At 32.1% G+C, this 17,963-nt stretch overlaps 1 protein-coding gene across 1 annotated transcript in view; it reads right to left on the reverse strand.

The window, feature by feature from the left end:
• The window catches only part of LOC148623004 (uncharacterized), a 23,537-nt gene continuing 5,574 nt past the window's right edge, over positions 1-17,963 (reverse strand). The window contains exons 6-12 of the mRNA XM_088573447.1: positions 16,617-16,672; positions 8,784-8,837; positions 7,858-8,047; positions 6,774-6,798; positions 4,985-5,095; positions 2,782-2,874; positions 1-2,458 (exon numbers count right to left, since the gene is read on the reverse strand). Of these exons, the coding sequence (XP_088429573.1) occupies positions 2,414-2,458; positions 2,782-2,874; positions 4,985-5,095; positions 6,774-6,798; positions 7,858-8,047; positions 8,784-8,837; positions 16,617-16,672 (574 nt within the window). The 3' untranslated portion in view covers positions 1-2,413. The remainder of the gene's footprint in view (positions 2,459-2,781; positions 2,875-4,984; positions 5,096-6,773; positions 6,799-7,857; positions 8,048-8,783; positions 8,838-16,616; positions 16,673-17,963) is intronic.

Consider the following 17,963-nt stretch of genomic DNA (forward strand, 5'->3'; position numbering starts at 1 on the left):
TACATTAAAGTAGCATTTTTAATAACCAACATTTAAAACAGGACTAAATCAACAGCTGCATGATAGATAAAAATTATAACATTATAAACCTGCTTTATGAACACATGTACATGGTTTTTAAAGTTACAACATAATTCTTTTAATCTAACATTCCTAATGGAAGATGTATTTGCAGAGTCAGAAATATGAGTTAGCTCAGATGTTTTCATGAGTGATACACCCAAACTTTTAAGCTTGACATTGAAAAATTTCAGGATATTTTTTGTTTCTGGTCCAGCTCAACTTGATCATAAGAAATTACTTACATCCTACAACTAGAGCAGATTTTAATTTGGTTTTGCAGACATTATTTTTTTTTAATTAAAAAACTTCAAAGTCAAGTACATAGACAATTTTGGTTTTCAATTAATTGTATATGCCTTCTTCATCCTGTCTACTCCCAAAACATTTCTGAACTTCTATAAGTTCCATGGTAACTTATATGTCAAATAGAAACCTTTACTATTGGAAAGGGTTTTAGTTTTTCATAGATTTTAATACAACAAAGGTATTATCTTAAAATTATGACCAACATAACAAACACTTAAGTTTGAGTGTTCACACATTCATGGTTACTTAAAATGATTGCATAGAAAGAATTAGTAGGTAACATTTATTTGAAAATACACAAGATTTTGAGCACTCAAAGTTAAAGCAAGTGAAGATTAACTTGTCACATTCTATAATTACATTAACATCCAACAATATTTCTTCAATGTGGTGAAAACATGTAAATTTCATCATTAGCACCTGCAATTATTGCATAGGAAATAGACTACCGAAAGCCTTTCACAAGAAACTACATTATACATACCAGTAAATATTGTAACAATTCAATTAGTGATGCAGTAAGACTTAATGTAACAGTTACTATCTGCAGACTTTCATGAAATAATCAACAGACAAATCTACTTAGACAATCATATGATTATTCCGATATCACCCTCATCATAATACAGCATAATTACTTTCAACATTGATACTGTCAATATCATGTGGAATGTCTTTAGAGGCATGTGAGTGCAACTTTGAGATATTCCAAATAGTATTGTCAGTATCAAAATTGAACGTAACATATTATTTGTTAATTGGTAACCCAATTAGTGCATTTTCAATCATTAAATGCATATTAAGTTCTTGAACTATTTAAGGGCGCAAAAGAAAGCAGTAGTGGGTCTGCACAACCTCATTTTCATTCAAAACTCTAGGGATGAACTGATGACATCACAATCACTCCCAATGTTTTGACAGACATTTTTAAATATCTTTTCATGTATGAAATATATGTCAACAAGTTCAAAGGAAAAATGAACAGATTACAATAATCTGCTGTCTGCTGCATTCTGTTCATAGTATAGAAACAGATTACAAAAACCTGCTGTCCGGTGCATTCTGTTCATTGTATAGAAACAGATTACAATAACCTGCTGTCCAGTGCATTCTGTTCATTGTATAGAAACAGATTACAATAACCTGCTGTCCGGTGCATTCTGTTCACTGTATAGAAACTGATTACAATAACATGTTACCCGGTGCATTATGTTCAATGTATAGAGTGCGACCAAACTATTCATGAAGTAAGAACTTTGGCAGAATTCCAATTGATTTTTTTTTAAATTAGTAACTTTGTAATGTCACAAATCTTATATAATTCATTTAGGTGCAACAAAACTTCCCTTCAGAACAATGGCTTATAACAATTCCAGTTGAAGACATGGTTTTCCATTCCCCTAAAACAAATAATTATTGTACCTAATAATAATCATGCTTTTTAAAGTATCTGAATATATTTAATAAAAAAGATTTGCATACATTCTGCAAATTCAGAACAATGAATCAACGACTTCTGTTGTAACAGGTTAGTGGCAAAATGAACAAAGAGAAGATAAGACTGTGCATTTTATGTCATGAAAATATGATTGGATATGAATATCTTTTTATAATGCAATGTAAATGACAATGAAAGGAAAAAATATGATAGAAAATAATCTTGTTAATTGCAATACGAAAAAATTTAGATCAGTTATGAACCACTCATAGAAGTCCAAAAACTATGAACTCTTAAAAAAGAGAATTCTCTCTAATTTACACAATATATTTCTTCTTTATACTTCTTAGATTTATTTCATTTGTTTTGCAAGCGTTGTATACCATTGAATGGCGAAACAGTATATGCTGTGACTTCTGTATACTATTGTATCCACAGCAGTTATAAGAATAAAGTACATAATTATAATTGAAAGAATTTTTTCAGAAATTAATCAAGACCCCGTCACTGAGACTACTTCACATCATCCCCATATAAGATTCCATTATTACATGATACAAGATTAATAATTTGACAGAATTTGCATGATGTTTCCAGTTTCTACTATCACAATATTTCTGTTATCCTGTACCTAAACTCCATCACAACATCCTAAAAAACAGAAATATACAACAATGTGTGAAGCTTTTTTGCACATTTCTTGAAGTGCCATAAGCCTGAGACTTGAGATGGAAATATTAAGTTTAAAATAAAACTAAAATAGTTGATTACTTTTTACCTTGAATTTACTTCTCAATCATTCACACCAAAGTTATAAAAGTTCATGTATTGTTTTGCAAGATTTATTCTATAAAAAACAATATGACTCTAAAACTTTGTCATAAGCTTGGTTTCAGTTGATAATAGATACTTCAAAAAAAAAAACTCAATAATTAAAGATTTAGAAAATAGTAATAGTCAGATATAAAAATAACCTCTCCTTCATGAAATTGCTCCCTGACTTTTTCTAAAGAGTTCTCAGCTGAAAGTAAACTGTATTCTGCTGGGGTTGCATGATATATATCCACCTGTAAAAGAAAATGGACTCACATGTAATTATGCTACTTTATGACCATCCATTTTCATGATAATGATAAGTAAAATCCAGAGTTTTGCATATAAGTCTGATTTTTGGGAGTAAATTTGGGGTTGCTCAGAGGGGTTGCGACTTATAAGCGAGATCTTGGCTGTGGGTTAAAAATTCTTGTCGGAGCAAGTGGGAGAATCAAGGTGTTAACACAAAAATGACACCTACGTTAACAATCAGATCGGCGCCGTAGTTGTGTATTGTAAATGTTGACCTATACGTCATATTTGTTATTGTTGTGTATGCTTATAAAGTGATGAAATAAATGAATAAAGTGATGAAATAAATGAATATTTGCAGTTTTATTTTTATTATGCCTTACAACTAAACTATCTTTAATAAAATTTGTATTTCCTGTATCAGCTTCTTGTCTTTGTTATTTTCACTTGCATGTCACATGGTTGTTGAATATATCCGAATACCAAAAAGATGGCATGAAACATGACTAAGCAATGTACCGTAGTTTACAAGAAAAATTAGCAATACTAAGAAAAAATTAAAATTTGATTTTAAATTGTATAAAAAGACGTAAAGATAATCATTATTGGTAATTTCATAACAATATAACGATAATGGGTATGGTGTAAATGTCAAGGAGAACTGTCTTGATGGACTTGATTGAAAAGAAAACAATGAAAGATGATTACCGGTTAAAAGGGTGTTATAACATTAATGATAAATCATTCCTTTGACCACCTTAACAGGTAATTAATTTATTAAAATCCTTTGATCTCAATAATTGTCCAAGTTTCCGTTAAAAAATTGTTCTTCACAGTTATTAGTTTTTACCTATTCTAATCTGGTCATTAGTTGTATAAACAAATTGCGTAAAATGGCAGTCTCGCTTGGGTCACCGGTAAACGCTGAATGAAAACAACTCAAATGGCTTGATATATTGATCATGTAAATCATTTCAAGTATGAGCAATTTGATTAAAAAAAACATACACATGTTTATGTTGAATGAACACAATGTACGCCCTGGGTGTAAATATTTTCCGCAGCTTGAAAAAAAAAACCAAACAAACAAACACATGATCATTCTTCACATTTTCCACCAAAAATTGTGCCCTTCCTTACAATTTTAATGATTGTTGTACCTGTAAAAATTCAGTCCTAGTTCAGTCTGACTTATAAGTGGGTCAAGTCTAGATTCCAAATTTTTTGGGCTGAAGAGGGTTCCGACCTATATGCGAATTGACTTATATGAGAGTATATACAGTACTATGAAGTGATTCAGATCTCTAGAGTATAATATCCAGTCATAATTGGTAGGAACTAGGGATGCTATGTAAAGTAAAGCACCTCTTGAGTTTGAATATCTACTTGTGGTGTTTAGATAATAAGTACAGATAAGCACCTTTTGAGTTTGCATGTCTACTGGTGTTGTTCAGATAATATGTAAAGATAAGCACCTCTTGAGTCCATGTCTACTTGTGACATTCAGATAATATGTAAAGATAAGCACCTCTTGAGTGCATGTCTACTTGTGATGTTCAGATAATATGTAAAGATAAGCACCTCTTGAGTGCATGTCTACTTGTGACATTCAGATAATATGTAAAGATAAGCACCTCTTGAGTGCATGTCTACTTGTGATGTTCAGATAATATGTAAAGATAAGCATCTCTTGAGTTTGCATGTCTACTGGTGTTGTTCAGATAATATGTTGATTTTTAGTACAATCCAAAATTTGCTGTTTTTAACTTTTACCATCTGAACTTTCATTGGTTTCCCGAAGATGACTTGGAGGGTTCACTGAAGGGTTTCTTCCAAATTAAAAGAACTCTTACCTCATTATAGAAGTTAAATAAAAGATCCTAGATTACTTAGAAAAACATTGAGGGGATTTCCTTTTATTTTGGACATGCATAAATTTATTGGGATCCCATGTCCCGGTCTTCTCAGCAAACTGTTGGCGATTTTTAGAACCATAAAATGAACCCTCACATCAAAATGTATTGAACCATAAATATTGGATAACATAAATTGTATTACTTTAAATGTCTATTAATTTATTTAATAAGTCATAAAGTACTACACTAAACTTACATGATAACATCGTTCTAACTGTAATTTCTTCCTGATGAAAGTGGCAATATTTCCTACAGTAGCTTTACTGGTCACTCGAAGAAATGGTTTATCTAAATCTACTTGTAACAGCTAAAATGACAAATCAATGAAATCGGCAATGACAATTAAGTAAGCAGTTAGTGCATTTGCTATTTGACGTATTCAATAACTAAATCAATAACCAAATGGCCGTTTGGCTAAAAGACAAAATAAATATAAGAAACTTTGCCTTTTTGATTTATAAGGCAACAAAAAAAAATGTATGTGTGTTTACTGTACCCTGCTGAAAAAAAAAATAGGGTCAGTAAGTCAACCCTTTTTTTTTCATTTTATTTTTTTAAATCATGTAGTAATGTTTGTTTATTTGTATTTCTGTTCAGATATTGACTATGTTTCTCTGATATTTAGTAAGTTTTAGTACCAAGTCAATAATAGTTGTTTACAAAACCCTGTTCATGCACCAATGTATTACATTCATTCTAGAATTGATTCAATTTTAATTTCTATTGTGAATCTGTAGTTCCAGGTTTAGTACATGCATGTGTATGGATGTGTTGTTCTATTTCAGTGAATAAAAAATATCTGTCAACATGATTATGTTTTATCATTTAACTTCATTGTCTTCAACAAAGTACAAAGAAAGGTCCTAATGTCCATATATGCATGTAAAATGTGCAAGTTGTTTTGTTGAGTCTGACATTAATGCAAATCAAATTATCTTTGGTCTTCATAGATGAGCTTGAAATCATGACTATTATACTGAAGATTTTAAGGAACCAGTATAGCTATATACATTTTTTCAGAATGATGGATACAGTCTTGTGATTCTTGAAATAAAATTTAATATGACTGGGAAATTTTAATAGATGTTATATGCAAATTAAAGTCACATTTAGAATGGTCTTGCCACCACTGTTTGTTTGCCTTCAGCTTTGCATGTGTCACATGATAGCAGGTTGATAGATTTTAGTTATTCTCTTTGTTAAATTTATCTTCATTTGTAAAAATCCATAAATTTGAAAGTTTTCAGCGATATATACGACATATAGAAAAGGATAAGATTTATTTTCACTAATTATGTTTAATATTTAAGTGTATGAATTCACAATGCATCAGGTTTATCAGGGGGCAGATCAACTTTATATATGGGACAGACCAACGTGGAAACAGATCAACTGGGACGGATCCACTAGGGGACAGATCAACATGAAATTTGTCACATAATGGCAGAACAGTCTAAAAATTTCTTGGTAAGTTCTACATCCAGAGGGTCAGAGTAATCACGGTTTCATTTTAAGCTTTGATAGAAAACTCATTGTTTTTAAAATTAAAATCATGGTACCTGTGAAATATATCCACGAACTTTGTTTTGTCACTGAATGGGGCTATTACACTGGTCTTTTCCTTTCCATGGGTGTTTTCTTTGAAAGTTGGAGACAAGACCGGGCATGGAACCCAGATTCAGAGGTAACCATGTTTGTTTGAATTGGTAATAGACAAAACATGATCAATATTTCTGTTTTTTTTTTTTTTTTTTTTAATTTTCCGCCAATTTTTCCAATATTAATGTTTAAGGTCGGCGTTTGAAAATAAGGTCTGCTGGGGTACCCTAAACACACACATATATATTTTTTTTGGCCTAACTCAACTGGTAACACAAAAAAGATATACCACAAACATTTGTTTCTTAAAAAAGTAACTACATTTTGGCTCAATATTGTGTCCTCTTTTTAAAACATGAACAGAACCTGCCTTGCAAACTACTTACAGGTGATTCTTCTAAATCGTCCTCCCTATAAAAAGAAATGATTGATGTACAAAAAAAAAGGCATCTGGCAATACTTTTTTTTAATAAACTAGTTTTAAACAACAAAATAGATACATCAACTGCTCTTTCCAATCACAATACACATGTAAATAATAGAAACTGGAATACAAAATGCTCAAGAAAAAGTTGTTGAATAAATTATTTTCATTACTGAAATTGTTTCTGAGTAATAGTTCAAAATTAGAAAATTAACACATTTTGTTTGAATAAAAAATGAAAAATCTGAAATTTATAAAAACCGAAAGGTGACACAAATCAATAGACTGGAACAATGCACCAATGCTTCACATTAATAGGTGGCAGCATTTTTGAATAATTGTGCCAAGTGTGAAAATAGGAGGAACAGATGAACATCAGTATACAAAATTACATGTATATCCCATCTTGAAAAAACAGACAGTCAAGATGAATCTTGAACTTTGTAGGGGTATAATAATATTTTTACATTATGTGTATCAGATATAATTTGACATAAACAAGAGGATGAATTGCGCACCTGGTTAAATTTTGCCTTTCAAGGCAATAAATTTAACAAGGAGTTGTCCAATAATGTTGACTCAAGAAGATTTTTGTAGGATTTATCAAAAGGATCAGTTCAGCAATTCTACAGATTAAAAATTCCCGGATCAGTTCTATGCAGGATACCCCAAGAAACATTCATAGAAAGCTTAATTTCAATTGGTCAATTAGTATCAGAGGAGAAGAGTTTTGAAAAATCTTGAACTTTGACAGAAGACGACGACGATAGACGCCAAGTAATGGCAATAGCTCACATGGCCTTTGACCAAGTGAGCTGAAAAGCAATGAATTACTTTTTATAAACTTATAATTGCTTTTGGATCATACTTAAAGACTTAATCAAGGCATTCAATTTACAATACCACACTGAAATGAAAAATAGAAAATACTTGAACTACATGTATACAAATCTCCATCTTAGTGGAGGGAAATCAAGAACACCAACTAGAAATCATTACAATAGCTTGAAGACATTAGAAATATCTTTGTCATGTTTTTATCTTACCCTTCATATTCCAGTTGAAGAGAGACAAAGTTAGTATTGAAATATCTTTTGATTTCACGCCTAATTTGTCTTGGACCTCTAGAATTAGATTTTTTCTTCCTTTGGACAGGAAATGAGAATGGATCATGTTCATTGGCTGGTGGAGTAGATGGAGGAGGAGGAGGCAAGGTTAACTTTGGCAGGATTTTCTCTGTAAATATTCAATAATAGCTAATAGCATGAACTGTCAAATTGTTAATCTAACAAGAACAAGAACAGTATAAATTTCATAGTTTGTTGATCTAGGAACAAAATTGTTTTCTTAAATGTAAATCCAAACAAAACTATTTTTACTCAAATCCATGGCTAGCTTAAGGAGTCATGTTCATACAATTTTATTGGTTTGCTTCCTCTTTAAAGAGAATAACTCTAACCCAAACTATCTAAATTAACATTCTCAGGTAGCCACAAAATAACAGTTAATAAAAAGCCTACTAGATAACCATAAGATAAAATAACTCTCAATCAACCATGGAATGTTTGATATTCACTGCCTCAATCAACCATGGAATTAGTTTGATATTCACTGCCTCAATCAACCATGGAATTAGTTTGATATTCACTGCCTCAATCAACCATGGAATGTTTGATATTCACTGCTATAATTCCTATTCACTAACAGTTGGTAACACACTGATAACATTCCTTTGATTCTTATTAAAAGATGTGATCAGTAAAATTTTATGCATCTGTAACAAATTGTGTGCATGCTGGAACTTTTTAGGCTTTGAGTTAGACTACCTACAGACAATGTGATGAATTCTAGGGTTGATGTCCTTTGGCCCTGAGGTCAAACAATTGTTATTTTGCTATTTTATTTAAATAACTGTATCAGAGCTGTTATGTTTTTTTTAAGGTAGGCTTTTGATTTAATCACACAAGTTTACCTCCAGTTTTCTTTTCATGTTCTTCATAAAATTCCTTCTCTCTTTTCTGTTCCTCTAAAAAAATATACATAATTTCATTGTTATATAAGTTAGAATACTATACTGTTATCCTTAAAAAAAATTGTGGTATTAATTCTTTTTGTATGAGTCATAGTAATTAAAGTGTAAGATCGCAATTTTTACAAGTAGGGTTAAATCGATTCAGATAGTAAAAAAAAAGTAACTGTGCAAAGTATTACAACGCAAAGAAATGGCATAAAAGAGATACTGGCTTTTCTTTTTTTATATCATAAAGTCTCAAAATCGCCTGCCATTTTTTATGTTTATGACATAACAAGCATTGAGAGGGAGAAGATAACTCCTGTAAAACTCCCACCAATACTACATACATCTTAAGACCCAATAATTAGTTGAACAACATATGACCAATGTTGCAGAAATATACAAGCTGTTATTATCGCGAAAAATATTTTTGCACTTTTCTGTACATTGCTATTATATATGTTCATTGATATTTTTGTATTCATGAAATTTAAAATAAAAAAAAGACATCTTTTGATATGAAATAAATCCTTAAATAATCAAAGAAACAAACAATGCCAATTCAGTGTACTAGAAAGGGTTACCGCTAACCATGTATTTGTTTACCTGCATGTTGAAATATGCTTGTGAATTAGATTTTGCCTTACGGCTTATTTCACCAAGACAAACGACTAGGGTAAATGCTTTGATCTGCCAAAATTTTACCTGTAAAATGTTACTGAAGGTCGAGGGGTAAGGGTAAATTGTTTTGAAAACACAAGCTTGCATTGTTATCAAAATACAAACTAATTGGTGGGGAAAGTTACATGTAAACTGACAATAAATAATACATTTCATAGAGCATATTCAACAGTTTGTATATATTATTGGGGGTGGGGCTAATTTGATGATATACTTTTCCCACAGATTTAAATTAACATTTTTTATAATTTTGATTATAATGTAAATTAGAATTGCTTTTTTTATCCCAAAAATAGTAAACTTATTTCAAATTTTAGAATTTAATTTTCGGCAGAACAAGTATCAAAATGTACAACTAAATACTTTTTTATTTATATTTACAGTAGCATGATATACATTCACTGTAAAATTGTATTATAACTTATTTTTCATAACTGGTTTTACAGAAATTGCACATGTATGTTAGAAATAATGACCTGCTGAGTCTTTAATACATGACAGTTTGAAAGACTTTTGTACGTTGATTGACTCATTAATGTGTCTTAGACAAGCAATCTGAAGGTAATTGTTACATATTACAATTAATTCATAATTATTTTACTTCAAAGAAATACAGTCATAATAGTCTATTTGAGTAATACTAAAAGTTAGAGATGTCCTGAAAGCATGACTTGGAATCAAGATTTCATGCAAAGGAAATTTACAATCTCAGTGTTCTCAAAGTCCGCCCTCCTGTGATCCGGGCTCGTAAAAAAAAAATGTTGTGAGATGTGATATTTCAATCCTTTCTACTATAATCTTTAGGAAGATGTGCTTTTATGTGTTTTACTTGTACACATACTTTAGAACAACATTCTGAATGACATGTATATTTACAATTGAACCTCGTTAAGTCGAAGTTGAAGGGACTATGCAAAAATGTTCGAGTTATCCGAGGTTCGAGTAATCCAAGGTCGAGGATAAACTGGAAATACTAGTAGTTTGATCAATGATTGTTTCTGTATTTACATCATTTGTTGTGCTTGTACATTTACATGTACTTCACTTTACACGTACTTCGTTATGTCATGTGTTTCATATCGGAAGATATTTTTTTGTATGTTGTTTATCATGTTTGAAATACTGAACGGCACCGAGTGTTTTGGTGAAATTTCCTTTTTTGTTTTTTCTAAATCAAAAACGTCATAGTTCATAACATGTTGCTTTGTTTGATTCACAGTCAGGAGTATCGTCAAACCATGTGTTCTACATTATTACGATAAAATTTCAAATTCACTAGCGAAAAGAATGTAGTTGTTGAAATACCCTTACTATCACCTATTTGATGTTTCATTAAATAGTCAGATACCATTGCAGTTCATCTATATTTTTTAAAATTTTTTATCAAAATATCTTACATCACTGTTAGTGTAAATTCCAACGTGTTCTTAATACAATTTGTTTCTTTTAACAACACACACGATTTTAATTGATTAAATAAACAAATCAAACCATAATGAGTGTCAACAAATTAATTTTTAAAGCCAAGCTAATTGTTGTTAAAACACACTTCGATCATGGTTTGTAATAAATCAATCAGTTTTCCGACTAATTAGTTGACTTGGAGACATCCGGGTTAATTGACCTCGAAGTCCTGTCGAGGGGACTGATTGATTACCTCGAGTTATCCGAGGTTTCGATTCATCCGAGGTAAAATTGTATTGGAGTAAGGAAAGTTTTGCTGGGACTTTGTAATTAGTTCGAGTTAATCCGAGATTTCGAGTTCGACACATCAAGGTTGGACTGTATAAATAAATAAATTGAAGGACAAGAAAATTATGTCCCATTGTTCTTCACCAATTTTCACGACCCTTTTAGTTCATTTTTATCTCTTTTTAGTTGCATATCAACCTAATCAGAGTGTTTTTTCAGGCTTTAGACCTTTATCTTCTACTAACTTCTGTTACTGAGAATGGTAGTTGCAAACTCCAGACTGTGATTTCTTTTGAGTTTTAGTTAATTAAAAGTAAATACCATCATAGTGGAACAAAATGTACACTTGACCTGTAACTTATCATGGTGAACTTATAAAGCAAAAATCATGTCAATATCTGCAAGCGTTTACAAAAAAAAAAGGCCAGATAACTCTTATTTCTGTGAATTTTGCTAAGTTCAAGGCCTTAATTTCGGTAAAAATCATCAGAGCATAACAAAAATTATACTTGAACGGTAATTTATCATGGTGAAGTTATATACCAAAAATCATGTCAATATCTGGAAGCATCTACAAAAAAAGTCCATGAAAACGTTTTTTTCTGTGAATTTTGCTAAGTTCAATGCCCGTAATTTTGGTAAAAATCATCAGAGCAAAACAAACTTAACCTTGACCTGTAACTTATCATGGTGAATTTATATACAAAAATCATGTCAAGATCTGCAAAACATTTAGAAAAAAGGTCCGGAAAACTGTTATTTTTGTCAATTTTGCTAAGTTCAAGGCTCCTAATTTTGGTAAAAATCATCAGAGTGGAACAAAATGTAAACTTGACCTGTAACTTATCATGGTGAACTTATATACCAAAATCATGTCAATACCTGGAAGCGTCTACAAAAAAACAAAAAAACAAAAACAAAATAAATTTCAAGGCCTGTAATTTCGGTAAAATTCATCAGAGCATAACAAAATTAAATTGAACGGTAATTTATCATGGTGAACTTATATACCAAAAATCATGTCAAGATTCGCAAGCGTTTAATAAAAAGTCTCCAAAACCGTTATTTCTGTGAATTTTGCTAAGTTCATGATCCGAAATTTCAGTAAAAAATCATCAGAACAAAAACATCATACACTTTGCAACTTCGTTGCATGTGGTACAAAAATTAGCTTTGAACAGAACAGGATGTTTTGTTTGTTTGTTGGGGTTTAACGTCCGAGCAGCAATATTTCAGCTATATTCAGACAATGAACATGAAATGGATGATAAAATGAACATGAAATGAAAAAAAAAGGATGGGTCACAAGGATAATAGGGTCGACAAATTTTGATTGCCACTGGAAAAAGGGGGATGGGTAAGGTCGGGCAATTTAGCCTCCTGTGGCGGAGCGCAAAGGTTCCTACTCCTATCGAATACCACAGCAGGGTTCTTTAACGTGCGAGGAACGTGGCATCTTTCCCAACACGGTGCACCACTATGGTTTGCGGTCAGGTTTTCCGTATTATAGCCTGACAACCCCAGCATGTAACATGCCAGGGGTACCCCATTCCACCACCTGGGGCACACATCCCAGTTGCTCTGTGGGCAGAGCGCCTAGCCCCCGGCTAGGTTTCTGAGCACTATTTAGTCGCCTTATACGACAAGCTTAGCGCTGCTGCAGGCCTATTCTTTTAACACCCGGACCTGCACGGGGATGAACAGAACAGGAAAAAAAGTATGTGAAAAGTTACATTTCGATTTATAACTTTCGTTAAAATAAAATAATAAATTTATTACACTAAAAAGAATTAGCTTTGAACTGTAATACATGAAACAAGAGGCTCCTAGGACCCTTAATCGCTCACCTGGTTAAATTTTTGCCTTTCAAGGACAATAACCTAATAAGAAGTCGTCTGACAATTTTGACTCCATGAAGACTTTGGTAGGACTTATCATGAGGATCATTTCATCAATCGAAAGTTCCATTCTATCTATTATAGTTTTTTAAGATATTGTCTGAAAACTGCAAATAACGTAATTTTTTGCCTTTCAAGGGCAATAATTCTTATATGGAGTTGTCTGACAACTTTGTTCCCTGAAGACTTTTGTGGGCCTTATAATAAGAATCATTTCAGCAACTGAAAGTTTCATTCTACCTATCATAGTTTTCAAGATATAGGCTGAAAACTGAAAAAAAAGTGATTTTTTCACCTCTCAAGTGCAATAACCCTCACATGGAGTCGTCTGACAACTTTGATCTACGGAGACTTTTGTAGGCCTTATAATAAGGATATTTCAGCAATTGAAAGATATTGGCCAAACCTAATGGTTTTGTAGATACATGCAAAAAACTACTGTACGACCCCTATGTTCTATTTTTAGTAAAGGCGGCAATGTTTTGATCAAAATCCAAATGGTCATTTTGTTAAGGATACCCTAAAAAACAAAAACACCAACTTTCATTGAATTCTGTATAGTAGTTTCTCAGGAGAAGATTTTTGACAGTATTAACATCTAAAGCAGCAAAAAACGTCCAAAAAGGGCTAACAACACCAATATGGATCGACAGATTTTCACCAAAATTTGACCCCAGATAGATCTCATCATCCTGAATACTTTTACCAATGTCAGAATTTGGCTAAACTTAACAGTTTTGGAGATATATGCATAAATCTGCTGTCTGACCCCAGTGCTCTATTTTTAGTAATGGCGGCCATGTTTTTAACCAATCAAAAATCCAAACCGTCATTTTGTGCAGGATACTCATAAGTTTCATGCAAATCTATTTATTAGTTTCAGAGGAGAAGATATTTGAAGAAATTGTTAACGACGACGACTATGACGGACACCAAGTGATGGCAATAGCTCACATGGCCTACGGCCAGCTGAGCCAAGAAGTAGAAAGGGTGACACTGGTAATACAGTCAATATTTCTAAGTAGGACTTAGAATATACATTTAATGAAATACGTTGCTGTATGATGAGTGACAGGTTAAAACTATACACAGGAAACAAGGGCAATAAACACAGGAAAAGGTGTTAATAATTACCTTTAATGTATGACACCCGGAATGCAACCGAAGTGTGGGAAAGAAGTATGAATTTTGTGCAGAAAGTATTCTAAATAATTTTATCATCAATAAAAAGTATGCCAACAGTTTGTCATAGACATGTCAAATATGAAAAAAAAAGGATTCCCATATCAACCATATTACATTTTAAAAATTCCACCAGTCTAAATTCATTATTACATTGAAGAATATTAGAAGCATCACACATATTTCATATAAATTTTGCACATAGTGGGCTATATTCTTTTCACATTTTAATAAAAAAGAAAACATAACTTTGTTGACAAGAATGAAATTAATCAAAAAGTTCATGGAGAATGAAAATACTCTGGACAAAATAATGCAATGAATATTTTGCAGATTTTAATTTCTTTTTTTTTTAACCATACAAATGTCAAAACCTACGATGATATGTTGTCATCAGAAAAGTTTTAAATTATGATTGATAATGATTGTTTTAAAGAACAGATGGAAATACAAATAAAATTACCACCAGACTTCTTTCAAAGCAGCTTTCGTCAAATTTATCTTCACAGACTAAGACTCTGCTTGTGTGTATGTTGATGCTGTCATGAGGAAATTTATGTTTACAACCATTGCTTACACAGGGAAATTTTCTTCCTTGGGTCAGGGATGGTAAAAATACATTTACCAGAGCCACCAAAACGTGAAACAACATCTATCTTGCACGGCATAATGTAATTGACTTAATCAGTGTATATTGGGTCACTTCGATTTTTGGCCTTGGGGTTGTCAGACATATCAATGACAATGCCCACAATCGAAATACTGTGCCACATGTGACCAATCATATGACCTCTATAGTAAAAGATTCTGATATTTTGATGCCAATTTTAGACTAATTATAAATATCTGAGATGTTAGAGTACATGTACTTAAATAGATTTCGTAATGAATGAAGATAGCAAAGATAAATTGTATAATGAATTTGTTAAAAATAACCTGTTTCAAATGAAGTGTGTACAAATTGTCAATTCCAAATTCTTAAGTCATTAAAGCAACTCTTAATTCAAATTGTTGAATATTTTTCACTCACAGCTTTTCATAAAAAAAACTATATTCAAATTCAAATTGCATTTCTTAAGATGGAAGTATATTTAATAAATTAATGAAATTATTGTACATCATTTTGTAAAACTCTAGTCTTTGCAATTAGTGGTAGACCAGACAGACATTGTTTTCAGGAAATCATGTCTTTCTATCCAACTTTCCATTAAAATAGAGTGTCTATGCAAAATAAAGCACCTGTCGGTTCACATTGTTTTAACTTGAGTTGACAAGGCAGTATAGGGCTAATTTACAATCGGTAAATTATAAATTCTACTTAAAAATAACTTGTAGATATTTTTAGCATATCTATTCATCACTTCTTTGATTGATACATGTACTAGGGTCTCCTAAATGATTAATAACCCCTGCCTGGTTCCCTGGTTAAATATAACGGTTTATCAATTGTTACAATTGATCGCAAATATAAATTCCATTAATTGTTTTTATAATTTTGAAAACCAAGATTTTATAATGTCTGTATACTGATATAAATACAATACTCGAAGTCACAGCACATTTTTGATTTGAAGCTCTATTTTTTAAACTGTTGGGACTTACCGCTAGAGTTGTCTCTCTTTTATTTAATCTGAAGATAGTTCGCATAATGTGATAGTTCCAACGAGTCATTCATTGGCTGAAATCGTGCGTAACAAATCCTTACGGGAAAATCCTATACTAATATCCGCCATATTGGTTTCTACAGGACGATTTGTTTACAAACGAAGTTCGTAAGTTCCCGTCGAACTCCGATGACAATTGTCTGCTTGATCAACTTCTCGGTGTTGTACGATGTTTGCGTAAAATAAATCTGAGATATCCGAATTAGCACCGAAATGCATTCTGGGTTCTTCGTTTTTTTGACAAACCATTTAAACGTAAACAACATCTCCTAGCAACCCGATCACTGCCGACTTTTGATAATGTAAATATTGGGACCAAGAATTAAATCTCACTGGAATTTAAAGATTCAATGTTTAGGGAGAAGCCGTTTGGCTAAACGAATGAGCAAGTCATTTAAGACAATTTAAACGACGGTAGGTGTCAATAAAGTCGTAGAAAATATTTTTATTCAAATTTTAACAGTATCTTATTTATGTGACGCCGAGTATAATGAAGATCTGCTGTAGTAACAGAAAGTATTAAAAAGAAGACGAAACAGAAGAGAGGTAATGATAGCTATCAGAGAATACCTTTAAATTTAGGATTATTGGAGATCACTGATATTTTTAATTATTACATCAATGGTGTCAGACATTTAAAGGTAAGTTAATGCTAAAACATTGGGTACTCATACCTTCTGCTACATCAGGTAATAATCTGTAAACAATATCCTGAATTGTACTATCATGTCTGAAAGTAAAACAATTAACAATTGTGAACAATAAATGTTTTTATTATAGTTCCATTTCCCCTGTCTTTCTGTACTTTTGATACAAATAACTCGGCACGGCCTTGAAGAAATTAATTCATAGAATTCACATAAATAGCTGTTCTTGCTACATGTATACATGCATTGTTTCACACTTGGCAGGATTAAATTACTGGAAATCACAGATATCAATTAATGAAGAACACAGTGTTCATTCCAGACTGTGCCCTTGTGCCACTGGCGTGGATATTTCACACAAAATATGTGGCATGTGGGCCCAGCGGGCACACAGTATTCCAAAGGTCGATCTCTGAATTTCCAGATTTTTTCCGGTTCCGTGTCCGGACCCCTACTTGTCATTTAAAAGCACCAATGGCCATGACCTTTTCATAGTAAACATGAGAAATGAAAGTGAAAACTTTCCTGGAGTTAAAATGATTTCAGGAAACTGCAGGCCGTGTGCAGGGGACATGATCATTTCTCCCTTATCCTATTGATGGGACCCAGTAAAATTCAGATGAGCCGACTGATTGAAAACAGACGGATATGGCTGGTGGACCTAGAGAATTTCGAGTGAAGATGAAACTGTTCACTCCCATGGTAGATATGATCCCCATAAGAACAGCAAGATTCTAAGTAGAGCAGCAACATCAAATTGAATTATAATTTCAGTCAACACCATGCCATAATAAAAAAAAGAAACAAATATATTACTATTTCTTTTTATTCATTTGGAGTGTATGTACCTATGTTACCTCCCGCCTAAAATGAAACTACAAATTGTACACAAACCTGTGGTTAACTTATTTGTTGGTTAAATCTTTCCTGTTATCTAAAAATGACCCCCTATCATACTACAACAATGGCCCCCATTATTCTGAAAATGACCCCATTTTGCTGTCAAGGGAGCCACTGGCCTCCCTTTGCAATTTTCTGGAATGAACACTGAGAATACCTGATATCAATACAAGGGTTAACATTAAAATATTTGGAGAATGATTAATGAAAAACTTGTCATTAACAACTGTGGATCAAAAGTTTCAAAATAATGCAGATAAGTATTAGGCATTCATTTTGCTCCCCTACACATGCATAGGCACAATGATGGAGTCTGACAAGTTGGAATATTTGCTAGGGGTAAGATCTGTGTTTCCATCAATTGTTCTATAGTCAAGACACAAAACTATCAATAATTCCCTAGTTATATACAACACTTTTTCCATTGCTTCCTTCAACCATATAGTTTCTATACATGTATCTGTAAACCAAAAG

Source organism: Perna viridis, chromosome 3 (assembly GCF_037379345.1).
Source record: "Perna viridis isolate PV_CMFRI_1.1 ecotype Kerala chromosome 3, ASM3737934v1, whole genome shotgun sequence".
In the NCBI taxonomy this organism is placed as follows: Eukaryota; Metazoa; Mollusca; class Bivalvia; order Mytilida; family Mytilidae; genus Perna; species Perna viridis.